Source organism: Lycium ferocissimum, chromosome 11 (genome assembly GCF_029784015.1).
Source record: "Lycium ferocissimum isolate CSIRO_LF1 chromosome 11, AGI_CSIRO_Lferr_CH_V1, whole genome shotgun sequence".
Taxonomy (NCBI): domain Eukaryota; kingdom Viridiplantae; phylum Streptophyta; class Magnoliopsida; order Solanales; family Solanaceae; genus Lycium; species Lycium ferocissimum.
This window is the reverse complement of record NC_081352.1, coordinates 2,610,496-2,623,989: the sequence shown is the minus strand read 5'-3', so window position 1 is coordinate 2,623,989 and position 13,494 is coordinate 2,610,496. Positions and strand designations below refer to the sequence as shown.

Below are 13,494 nucleotides of genomic sequence, written 5' to 3'. Positions count from 1 at the left end.
AACTATATAGGTAATATCCTAGCGGTCAGCAAGGGGTTGCTACCCATAAGAATGAAGGGGCTTTTCATGAATTGGTATACTACTTTAATGGAAATAAATCCTTTTAATATATGTCACTATAAAAAGAAAAAAGGTTACAATTTCTTAAAGACGTGGCACAAACTTTAAGACATGATGAATTTACAAATGCAACAGACACTATTTATATTAACATTAAATCTATGTGCTTTTGAAATATCAAAAAACAAGGAAAATGTCAATTTGAATATTTAATATATTAGAAACACGATTACTCATTAGTTACATGTTTTAATGTAAATTAACCAACATTGAAAATTTATACAAATTGATCTCGAAGGCACGTGTAACGAACCGTTTGGTTGTTATAATCTTTATGGCATTTTCGCCCTTTTCGAGCTTGGTTAGCTCACTTTTGACCCGAGGGGACCGTTGACATGCTTCCCGAGGTGTCTAGACTTGATTCAGGTGACGTTTTGTGAAATATGAGCTTTAAGCGAAAAAGAGTTGACCAAAAGTTGACTTTTAGGTAAACAAAACTTTTTTGAAAATTCGTCTATTCCGAGAGGTATGGATGGTCGTTTAGAACTTGTGTGTATATTTGGTTCGGTTCCCAATGCACTCAGATGCATTTTGAAATTATGGTATCAGGGGTTGACGCGGTCAACGAGACCTCCGTTGGGAAACGAGACCTCCGTTGGGAATTTCGACGCCATAAGCGCGTTCGTAGCGTATTTTTATATGTGTCTATGTATGTGGAATGTGAGCAGATGGCCTAGGGAATTAGTCGGAAAATCGGATTGAAGTGTGAAGCTTAGTAAGTTTTCTTGTGTCTGGTGCCCGCTTTGGCGGCACCAGCACGGCGGCAGCGTTACCGCTGAAGCGGTCATAGCCAATTGGGCTTGACCGCTGGAGCGGCATAGCTGGGGCGGCCATAGCGTCGCCAAAGCGGGTAACGAGCAGTGAGTTCATTTAATGAAGTGTTATAAGCCATTAGTCTATCATTTAATATCATTACAGAATAGAGCTCTTGGGAACTGTTCTTGGATATTATTTGTGAAGGTTCTTGGTGGTATGTTCTCCTAATCCTCTTGCTAATTCACTTCTCCTAATCATCTTAAGGATTCATCTTCCCTTGTTAGCCCTTAGTAATGGAAGATTAAAAATGGGTTTTGATCAATGTTCTATCTAGGTTTATTAATGATGAAATTGATAGAGTTTATGCCAGATTTTGATGAATCTAAGGTTGTTAATCATATATCTTCCATTATTAGTGCTGAATTCTTGAACCAAAGAGTTAGGGTTTATACTCAAAATTGAGGGTTTTGCTTGAATTTTGAAATTAGGGGAATCCATGAGTTAAATTAGCAAGTAGTTGTTAGTTTATGATCACCTAGTGCTTAATTTGATAATTTACTCCCGAAATTCTGATTTTGACCTTGTGGGCCCCGTTTCTCCAAATTCTATGGTTGGTTTTGACCTAAATTGAATGATAGCAATATTAGTATCGATCTTCATGATTTCTAATCTAGATTTCGAATATGCCTAGACCTTTTTGATCTTGAAGCTCAGCGGAAAGGCAAGGCCATAGAGTGATTGATTGGTGTTTTCTATTCGGTCATCCAGGTAGGTTACGGCTTACCCTCAGTTAGACTTCGTATAGAAAAGCATATATTTAGATCATACTGTCAGAGAAAGCATGTAAACCTTCGGGTATGAAATTGAGTTGGATATTGTCGTACACCAGTTGTGTGATTGGGGCAAGCCACCCTGTTGTGTTGTGACTTGATTATTCTATTGTTTTAGTTTGATGCCATGTGTTTATAGTTGATACTGGAATCTGTTGTTCCATCTTGATTGTGATGTAGTAGTATCTTAAGGGTTGATGTTGATACGAGGATAGAATTCTATATAACTTGTGTAGTCTTTCATGACCTTGTTGGTACTTTTGACACTGATATATTATTGGCGTACCTATGTTGGTACTGGTGACATTGATATGTTATAGGCGTACCCATTGTTGGTACTTGTGACACTGATATATTGTTGGCGTGCCCATTGTTGGTAATTGTGATAGTGAGCTGATACTTGATGTTGACATATGCATTGCACTCACTCTTATTCTTCATGATATATTGTTGATACACTGTTGGCACATGATGAAACACTATGATGAGCTGGGCTCGATTTTTAAATGAGAGTGATGTGAGAGTCTGATAACCGATGTTAATCCTGAAATCGTGGATTGAGAGAGTACATGGACTACGCGGGTCCCCCAGGCTGGTGCCGGTGAGAACCCCTGTCGGTGAAGATTCGGGCCTCGTCTGTCTGTTAGGCAAAGATTCGGGATGAGTGGGACTTAGACATAGCGAGTCACCTTCGGTTGCGCAACCGAGATGTCAATATTTACTTCCGGAGTACATATGTACACAACATTTGCATGGCTTTGCGTTGCATTCATACATTATTGCATTGCATTGCATCACGGCTTATATTGAGTTTATTTGGTTTTTTTATTTGTGATGTTGGATTTGGATTGGACTTAATTAGACTTGGCACATTTGGGATTAGATGCTCTACTTAGGCGATGACGTGTACTTGGTTTGATTATGTTTGACTTATACTTGTTGATTTATCTGCCTATCTTGCTTTATTGTCTAAATTATGTTAGCTATGCTTAGTCAGCCTATGATACCTACTAGTACTATGGTTTTGTACTGATCCGCGCTTGCTGCATTCTTTTCTGAATGCATAGTACCAGGTTGGGTCTTTATCCATCTCCCGTGGCTGATTGTCGTCTTCAGCATAGCATCGAGTTTCCAGGGTAAGCACGCGACGTTCGCTGCCTTGAAGACTCTTTCTATTATTTCTTACTATTTCTATTCTGAGACATAGATAGACTTATGTATTATTACATTCCAAACTTATATATTTTTCATTAGATTCTCTTGTATGACTTAGATCAGACCCTAGGGTTGTTTCCCTTATTTTCGCACTGTTTCTATTATATATTATTGTGAGACTTACGTAATTATCCTTTTCCACTTGCTTGATTTATTTATTTATCTCCTTACTTATCGTTGGGTTGAGGGTTCTCTTACCGAGGTGGGAAAGGTAAGTGCTCGCACGACTTATCAAAAATGGGTCATGACACGTTGGTAGCCGAGCCCTAGGTTACTCGATCTATAATACAGGAGTGTGTCTAGTAGAATCTCGTGGATCGGTACGATAAGCTCTGTACTTAGCTGTGAGAGGCTATCGGACATTTAGGAAATCTCACTTTCTTTCATTCTTTCGTGCTACTTTATTCTAATTGGTATCTGGAAGGATTAAGTTGGTATCTGACTCTTATATCTTCTCTCACAGATGGCTAGGACTCGAGCTACCATGGCCCTAGGTCAGGTGCCGAGCCGCGCCTACAAAGAGGGCGCGGCGAAGAGAGGCCTCGGGGCGCCACGGCCGTCGAAGCGGGTACGGCGGCGTGAGAGATCTCCGTCTCTTGCGGGATCGAGACCTCAGAGGATTTGGCCTCAACATGGACACAACCCGAGGTTACTTCTGATCAGGCCATGCATGATACTATGGCAAGGGTATTCTTATGAAAGAGCAACGCTCGGTGTTACTATTCCCGGCGGAGGTTGAACGAGTTGGGGCGCAGCCCCCGAGCGAGGACCTCGGCATAAGCACACCCCGCTTCAACTATGGCTCCCCTTTTGATGCGAAACCCGCTCCCGGTGATGATGTTTAATGAGTGTATGATCGAACGATAGGATTTTTTTTTGGACGTTCCGAAAGTTAGAGCCGCTGAGGTTTTTGGGTACTTCTTCTGAGGATGCTTATCAGTTAATTCTAGATATAAATGGGTTATGACATTGGATGGGCATCGTGGAGACCCATGGGGTTGACTATGTGTCTTACTAGTTTCGCGGCGACGCAAAGACTTGGTGGAGGTATCAGACTTGAGGGTTCCCCTCCCCTGACTTAGACTCAGTTCTACCGGACCTTCCTAGAGAAGTACGTGCCCCGGTCTTCGAGAGAGGCCCGTAGGGAGGAGTTTCTACATCTTGAGCAGAGGGGTATGTCTTTGGAGACCTATGTGACCCGCTTTCTATATCTGGCCTGTTATTCCACTCCTTTGATCCCTGCTGAGGCCGACAGGATCAAGCGTTTTGTTGGTGGGCTAGTTGACTCTCTACAGATTCCTTGCCTTCCGATGGAGGCTATGAGGGCTTCCTTCTAGTCCTTCATCGAGCATGCTTCTATGGTTGAGGGCAGTAAGGCCCGTGTATTTGGTGGTGGTGACAAGAGGTCAGGTCAGACTGGGAGTTATGGTGGTTCTAGTTTGAAGGGTGCCGGTTAGTCTTCTAGGCCGCATTAGCCATATTCTAGCCGTCCTGTGCATTCAGGTTTACAGGCTTCCCCCCATTGAGCCACCCTGACAGAGAGCTCCTGAGAGTTCATTTTCCAAACCAGTAGATGGGATTGTTTTATCCAAGTCCTCAGCTTCAGTTTATCAGCCTTTGTCCCCTCTGATCTACTTTTCATGTGGAGAGGTTGGACATATTGCTAAGAGGTGTTCTCGACCCAAACGGCATTATAAGCCACAGAGGACTCCGACATCGTCTGGTGGTCGAGGTGGTGCTTCTCAGAGGGGCGGCGCTCAGTCAGGAAGCTAGAGATGAGTCCCAAAGTGCGAGAGGGGGATCTCAGATTAGATGTGGTGGGACCTATTGCTAATCGTTTTAGGGTAGGCCCGAGGTAGAGGCCTCAGATGGTGTTATCGCGGGTACCATTTCTATCCATCATAGAGCAGCATCTGTGTTATTTGATCCTGGATCCACCTATTCATATGTATCTGCATATCATGCCATTGGTTGGGATTTGCCTTATGATAGCATAGATATACCTGTTCATATGTCTACTTCGGTTGGAGATTATGTGATTGTTGATTGAGTTTACCGGTCTTGTTTGGTTACTTTTATAGGGTATGATACTTGGATAGATTTGATGATTCTCAATATGGTGGACTTTAATATTATATTGGGGATGTCTTGGCTTTCTCCTTATCACGCGATCTTGGACTGTCACGCCAAGACAGTCACCTTAGCCATACCGGGCCTAGGCTCGAGTGGAGGGGTACTCCTAGACCCGCTCTGAAGAAGATCATTTTGTTCCTTCAGGTGAAGAAGTTAGTAAATACAGGGTGTTTAGCCTATCTGACTCATGTTCATGATACGACTGTTGCATCTCCATCCCTTAAGTCCATTCCTATTATGAACGAGTTCGCAGAGGTATTCCCATCGGATCTTCCGGTATACCACCCGATCGTGACATTAATTTCTATATTGAATTGGATCCGCGCACTCGCCCTATTTCTATTCCGCCATATCGGATGGCACCTGCTGAGTTGAGAGAGCTTAAAGAACAGTTATAGGATTTATTGAGTAAGGGTTTCATTAGACCGAGTGTCTACCCTTGGGGTGCTCCTGTGTTATTTGTGAAGAAGAAAGATAGGACCATGAGGATGCATATTGATTATCGCTAGCTGAACAAGGTTACCATTCGGAACAAGTGCCCTATGCCTCGTAGTGATGATCTGTTTGACCAGCTTCGGGTGCTTCGGTGTTTTCGAATATTGATTTGTGTTTAGGCTACCACCAGATGAAGATCAGGGCAGAGAATATATTCTGAAGACAGCAATTTCGGACGAGATATGGCCACTATGAGTTTTCAGTGATGTCTTTTGGGTTTACCAATCTTGTAATTTGCATTTATGACATCAATGAATGGTATCTTTAGGCCATTCCTTGATTCCTTCATGATTGTGTTTATTGATGACATCTTAGTGTATTCCAAGAGTAGAGAGGAGCATGAGAGCCATCTTCGTTCTGTTTTTGGGTTGTTGAAGAAGCATAGCTTGTTCGCTAAATTTTTTAAGTGTAAGTTTTGTTTGGAGTCTGTAGCATTCTGGGGCCATGTTGTGTCTAAGGATGGGATTATGGTTGATCCACAGAAGATTGAGGCTGTGAGAGGTTGGGCTAGGCCCGCTACTATTACTGAGATTCATAGTTTTGTGGGTTTGGCAAGCTATTACCATCGCTTCGTGAAGGGTTTTGCTGCTATTGCTTCATCTTTCACCGGATTGACTCAAAAGAATGTTCGCCTCCAGTGGTCAGATGATTACGAGGAGAGCTTTCAAAATCTCAAGCTTCTTTTGACTTTAGCCCCGGTCTTAGCATTACCCGTAAAGGGTAAGGATTTCACGGTCTATGGTGATGCCTCTAGTGTGGGTTTGGGTCTTTGTGTTGATGCAGGAGGGTAGAGTGATAGCTTATGCTTCCCGTCAGGTGAAGATTCATCAGAAGAATTACCTTACCCATGAGTTGGAGTTGTTGGCTGTGGTCTTCGCTTTGAAGATTTGGAGGCATTATTTGTACTGTGTCCATTATGAGATTTTCACCGATCACCATAGTCTTCAGCATGTGTTTACCCAGAGAGATCTTTATTCCATGTAGCGCCGATGGATGGAGCTCCTGAAGGACTATGACATCTCTATTATGTACCACCCCGGGAAAGCCAATGTGGTGGCTGATGCCTTGTATGGGGAGTCTAGCTCGTTTGATTGTTTCTGAGCGTCCATTGGCCATGGAGGTTCAGATTCGGGCCAACAGTTTCGTTTACCTTGATATTTCATCCCCAGGTAGGATTTTGGCTTGTGTAGATGCGAGGTCGTCTTTATTGGATCGGATCAGAACTCATCAGTTTGAGGATGCTCAGCTGAGCAGGATTCAAGATAGAGTTTTGAGGGGTGAGGCCAAGGAGGCCGTGATTGATTCTGATGGCATTTTGGGAATTAAGGGACTCGTGTGCGTTCCTCGTGTTGGTGATTTGATTCAGTTGATCTTTTCTGAGGCTCATTGTTCTCGCTATTCCATTCATCCGGGGGCAACTAAGATGTACCGTGACTTGAGAAAACACTATTGGTGGCATCGGATAAAGGGAGATATAGTTGATTTCGTGGCTAAGTGTGGTAATTGTAGGCAGGTAAAGTATGAGCACCAGCGACCCGGTGGTGTGCTTCAGGAGATACCCATTACCGAGTCGAAGTGGGAGAGGATTACCATGGATTGTGTTGTGGGTCTTCCGAAGACCCTGGGCAAGTTTGCCTCCATTTGGGTGATAGTTGATCAGTTGACTATGTCCATCGGTTAACTAAGTCCGCTTACTCTGTTCCAGTTCAGGTTTCCTCTACTACGGAGAAGTTATCCAAGTTGTACATTAGGGACATTATCAGATTGCATGGGTTCCTTTTTCTGTTGTATCTGACTAGGGTACTATCTTAACTTCCCGATTTTTGAGGGCTTTCCGTGAGGAGTTGGGTACCCGATGTGATCTCAGTACAACTTTTCATCCCCAGACTGATGGCCAGTCTGAGCGGACCATCCAGGTGCTTGAGGACATGTTGAGGGCGTGTGTTATTGATTTTGGAGGTCATTGGTATCAGCACTTACCATTGGTAGAGTTTGCGTACAATAACAGTTATCATTCAAGTATTAGTATGGCGCCTTTTGAGGCTTTATATGGTAGCAAATGTAGATCTCTGATTGGCTGGTTTTATAGGTTCGAGGCTCGACCTTGGAATACGGATCTGTTGAGGGAGCCCCTTGATAGAGTGAGAGTTATTCAGGCCAAGCTTTTGGCTGCTCAGAATCGGCAGAAGATGTATGCGAACCGGAAGGTCCGAGATTTAGAGTTTGTTATTGGTGACCAGTTTCTATTGAAGGTTTCACCCATGAAGGGTGTTATAAGGTTTGGTAAGAGGGGCAAGTTGAGCCCCAGGTATATTGGCCCATTTGAGATTGTTGACCATGTGGGAGATGTTGCTTATGAGTTAGCATTGCCGCCAGGCTTGGCGGGACTTCATCCAGTTTTTCATGTTTCTATACTGAAGAAGTACCATGCTGACGGCACCTACATTGTTCATTAGTATTCTATATTACTTGATGAGAATTTGATTTATGATGAGGAGCCTATAGCGATCTTGGATAAGAAAGTTCAAAAGTTAAGGTCGAAAGAGATTGCTTCTGTAAAGGTGCAATGGAAGCATCGTCCTGTTGAGGAGGCTACTTGGGAGACTAAGTCCAACATGCATAGCCGATATCCCCAGTTGTTCGCTGATTCAGATATTTCCTACTCTTTTCTCTTATTCGCTCGAGGACGAGCGATGGTTCAATTGGTATCTGATGTAACGACCCGTTTGGTTGTTATAGTCTTCCGGCATTTTTGCCCTTTCCGAGCTTGGTTAGCTCATTTTGACCCGAGGGGACCCTTGGAATGCTTCTCGAGATGTCTAAACTTGATTTGGGCGACGTTTTGTGAAATATGAGTTTAAGCGAAAAAGAATTGACCCAAAGTTGACTTTTGGGTAAACGGACCTTTCTCAAAAATCCGTCGATTTCAAGAGGGTCGGATGGTCGTTTAGAACTTGTGTCTATATTTGGTTTGCTTCCCAATGCAATCGGATGCATTTTGTGACTTGGGTTGGAATTTGGAATTAAGGTATTGGGGGTTCACTCGATCAATGAGACCTCCGTTGGGAATTTCGAGGCGACGAGCGTGTTTGTAGCGTGTTTTTATGAGCAGATGGCCTCGGGAATTTGTTGAAAAACTTGATTGAAGTGTGAAACTTGGTATGTTTTACGTTTTTACGGTGCCGCTTTCGCGCGCAAAGACTCCCGGCAATGGTTTGGAGAGGTCGCACCGTTGGAGTGGTCCTGGCCAATTGGGCTTGACCGCTGTAGCGGTCAAGGCAAAACTGGAGCGGCACAGCTGGGGCGGCACAGCTGGGGCGGCCATAGCGTCGCCAAAGGTGTGACGAGTAGTGAGTTCATTTAATGAAGTTTTATAAGCCATTAGTCTATCATTTAATATCATTACAGAATAGAGCTCTTGGGAACTGTTCTTGGAGATTATTTGTGAAGGTTCTTGGCGGTAAGTTCTTCAAATCCTCTTGCTAATTCACTTCTCCTAATCATCTTAAGGATTCCTCTTCCCTTGTTAGCCCTTAGTAATGGAAGATTAAAATTGGGTTTTGATGAATATTCTATCTAGGTTTATTAATGATGAAATTGATAGAGTTTATGCTAGATTTTGATGAATCTAAGGTTGTTAATCATATATCTTCCATTATTAGTGTTGAATTCTTGAACCAAAGAGTTAGGGTTTATACCCAAAATTGGGTGTTTTGCTTGAATTTCAAAATTAGGGGAATCCATGAGTTAAATTAGCAAGTAGTTGTTGGGTTATGATCACCTAGTGCTTAATTTGATATTTTACTCCCGAAATTCTAATTTTGACCTTGTGGGCCCCGTTTCTCCACATTTTAGGGTTGGTTTGACCTAAATTGAATGATAGCAATATTAGTATCGATCTTCATGATTTCTAATCTAGATTTCGAATATGCCTAGACTTTTTTGATCTTGAAGCTCAGCGGAAAGGCAAGGCAATAGAGTGATTGATTGGTGTTTCCTATTCGGCCATCCAGGTAGGTTACGACTTACCCTCAGTTAGACTCCGTATAGAAAAGCATATATTTAGATTATATTGTCAGAGAAAGCATGTAAACCTTCGGGTATGAAATTGAGTTGGATATTGTCGTAGGTTAGGCCCTGTTGCGTGATTGGGGCAAGCCACCCCTGTTGTGTTGTGACTTGATTGTTCTATTGTGTCAGTTTGATGCCACGTGTTGTTAGTAGATACTAGAATCTGTTGTTCTATCTTGATTGTGATATAGTAATATCTTACGGGTTGATGTTGATACGAGGATAGAATTCTATATAACTTGTGTAGTCTTTCATGACATTGTTGATACTTGTGATACTGATATATTGTTGGCGTACCCATGTTGGTACTTGTGACATTGATATGTTGTAGGCGTACCTATTGTTGGTACTTGTGACACGGATATATTATTGGCGTACCCATTGTTGGTACTTGTGATATTGAGCTGATACTTGATGTTGACATATGCATTGCACTCACTCTGAGCGGAGAGCCTGTTGCACCTTGTTTTTTTGGCCTATCATCTTTCTAGTTGCAAGCTCCCTCCGGCAGTCCCTGGACGGCTCTCGGTTCTTGAGCATGTTAGGGGATTAGGCGGCAGTTGAAAGAGTTGCTCGAAAGCTTGATGAAAAAGCGAAAAAAGCCGGTACTGGCAGGGGCAATTACCATGTTATTAACTCTCATTCTTCATGATTTACTATTGATACACTGTTGGTACTTGATGAAACACTGTGATGAGCTAGGCTCCGTTTTTAAATGAGAGTGATGTGAGAGTCCGATATCCGATGTTAGTCTCAGAATTGTGGATTGAGAGAGTGCATGGACTCCGCAGGTCCCCCAGGGTGGTGCCGGTGAGAACCCCCATGGGCAAAGATTTGGGTCTCGTTTGTCTGTTGGGCAAAGATTCGGGATGAGTGGCACTTAGACTTTGCGAGTCACCTTGGGTTGTGCTACCGAGATGTCGATATTTTCGTCCAGAGTACATATGTACACTGCATGTGCATGGCATTGCATTGCATTCATACATTATTACATTGCATTGCATCACGGCTTATATTGAGATGATTTGGTTTGTTTACTTCTGATGTTGGATTCGGATTGGACTTATTTAGACTTGGAACATTTGGATTAGATGCTCTACTTAGCCGATGACGTGTACTTGGTTTGAATATGTTTGACTTATACTTGTTGATTTATCTGCCTATCTTACTTTATTGTCTGAATTATGTTAGCTATGCTTAGTCAGCCTATGATACCTACCAGTACTGTGGTTTTGTACTGCTCCGCACTTGTTGCATTCTTTTATGAATGTTGAGTCCCAGGTTGGGTCTTCCTCCATCTCCCGCGGCTGATTATCGTCATCAGCATAGCATCAAGTTTCCAGGGTGAGCATGCGACGTTCGTTGTCTTGAAGACTCTTCCTATTATGTCATACAATTTCTATTCCGAGACATATAAAGGCTTATGTATTATTACATTCCAGACTTATATATTCTCATTAGATGCTTTTGTAGGACTTACATCAGACCCTGGTGGTGTTTCCCTTATTTTCGCATTGTTTCTATTATATATTATTGTGAGACTTATGTAACTATCCTTTTCCGCTTGCTTGATTTATTTATTTGTGTCCTTACTTATCGGTGGGTTGAGGGATCGCTTACCGAGATGGGAAAGGTAAGTGCCCGCACGACTTATCCAAAATGGGTCGTGACCGCACGTGCAACGTTCGTGTCGAAAACTAGTAAACATATATCGACATTTACGAAGCCATTTAATATAAATTGGTATAAACCTTGAATTGTTTTGATTGATTAGCTGCACGTGTTAGGAGGATCTTTCTTGATATCCTTGAAGGTCCGCTTGGATTCCATGGTTGACCAAATCCCTAACTACCACAAAAACCCTAGATCAGCTCCAAATGCAAAAATATATGCATATAAGGAAGATAATTAAACATCGTAATAGCACAATTGAAGAAGGGAAGAAAAAAACATTAACTGAGTTTCAGTTTTGAAAAGGGAGAAAATCCCACTCGAACGAGGTTCAATTCAAATCAGCGGGAAGAGAGTGGTTTCGAAGCAAGGCTTCGACTCGTACATTGTCCACTCCTACTAGAAGAAAGAGATATTTCTATTAATCGGAATGAAACTTCTTAGGAAAGAGCAACTATATATGTAATATCCTAGCGGTCAACAAGGGGTAGCGACCCATAAGAATGAAGGGGTTTTTCATGAATTGATATGCCACTTTAATGGAAACAATTCCTTTATATATATGTCACTATAAAAAGAAAAAGGTTACAATTTCTTAATGACATGGCACAAACTTTAAGAGATGATGAATTTAAAAACGTAACAAACACTGTTTATATTAACATTAAATCAATTTGCTTTTGAAATATCAGAAAACAAGGAAAATGTCAATTTGAATATTTAATATATTAGAAACATGATTACTCATTAGTTACATGTTTTAATTTGAATTAAACTACATTGAAAATTTATACAAATTGATCTGGAAGGCAAGTGCAATGTTCGAGTCAAAAACTAGTAAATATATATCTACATTTATGAAGCAATTTAATATAAGTTTTTATAAACACTAAATTTGTTTGATAGATTAGCAGCACGAGTTAAGAGGATCTTTATGGATATCATTGATAGTCCGCTAGGATTCCGTTGTTGACCAAATCCCTAACTACCACAAAAACCCTAGATCCGCTCCAAATGCACAAATATATGCACCAACATCCTAATAGCACAATTGAAGAAGGGAAGAAAAAACTTTAACTGAGTTTTCTATTTAAAAAGGGAGAATTTCTCACCAGAATGAGGTTCAGTTCAAATCGGCTGGAAGAGAGCGATTTCGAAGTAGGGCTTCGACCCGTATCTGGTCAACTCTGACTAGAAGAAAGAGATATTTGTATTGATAGGAATGAAACTTCTTAGGAAAGAGAAACTATATATGTAATATCCTAGCGGTCAGCAAGGGGTTGCTACCCATAAGAATGAAGGGGCTTTTCACGAATTGGTATACTACTTTAATGGAAAAAGCTCCTTTATATATATGTCACTATAAAAAGAAAAAAGATTACATTTTCAAAAAGACATGGCACAAACTTTAAGATATGATGAATTTACCAACGCAACAGATACTGTTTATATTAACATTAAATCTATGTGCTTTTGAAATACGAAAAAACAAGGAAAATTTCAATTTGATATTTATTATATTAAAAACATGATTACTCTTTAGTTACATGTTTTAATATAAAATAAACTACATTGAAAATTTAAAATGATTTATCTGGAAGGCACGTGCAACATTCGTGTCGAAAACTAGTAAATATATATCTCCATTTACGAAGCAATTTAATATAAATTGGTATAAACATTGAATTTTTCTGATAGATGAGTCGCACAAGTTTCGAGGATCTTTATGAATATCCATGAGAGTCCGTGTGGATTCTATGGTTGACCAAATCCGTAACTGCATAAAAAACCATAGATCAACTCCAAATGCACAAATATATGCAAATAAGGAAGATAATTAAACACCGTAACCGCACAATTGAAGAAGGGAAGAAGAAAACTTTAACAGAGTTACAATTTTGAAAAGGGAGAAATTCTCACTAGAACGAGGTTCAGGTCAAATCGGCAGGAAGAGAGGCTTTTCGAAGCAGGGCTTCGACTCGTATTTTGCCAACTCTGACTAGAAGAAAGAGATATTTCTATTGATCGGAATGAAACTTCTTATGAAAGAGCAACTATATTTGTAATATCCTAGCGGTCAACATGGCTTAGCGACCCACAAGAATGAAGGGGCTTTTCATGAATTGATATGCCACTTTAATAGAAACAACTTCATTATATATATGTCACTATAAAAAGAAAAAAGGTTACAATTTCTTAAAGA

General features: G+C 41.2%; 1 protein-coding gene across 1 annotated transcript; it reads left to right on the top strand.

The window, feature by feature from the left end:
- The first annotated feature begins 4,696 nt into the window (after positions 1-4,696).
- LOC132037211 (uncharacterized mitochondrial protein AtMg00860-like) lies at positions 4,697-6,340 on the top strand. The gene is made up of 3 exons (XM_059427684.1): positions 4,697-4,765; positions 5,199-5,309; positions 6,032-6,340. Exons 1-3 carry the CDS (start codon positions 4,697-4,699, stop codon positions 6,338-6,340), a joined length of 489 nt encoding a protein of 162 aa, XP_059283667.1.
- Positions 6,341-13,494: the final 7,154 nt, after the last annotated feature.

Coding starts and splice junctions, on each gene's coding strand:
- LOC132037211 (XM_059427684.1), top strand. CDS start 4,697: ATGAGTCCCAAAGTGCGAGAGGGGGATCTCAGATTAGATGTGGTGGGA. Junction 4,766..5,198: donor CTATTGCTAATCGTTTTAGG/GTAGGCCCGAGG, acceptor TTGTTCCTTCAG/GTGAAGAAGTTAGTAAATAC. Junction 5,310..6,031: donor TTATGAACGAGTTCGCAGAG/GTATTCCCATCG, acceptor GTTGATCCACAG/AAGATTGAGGCTGTGAGAGG.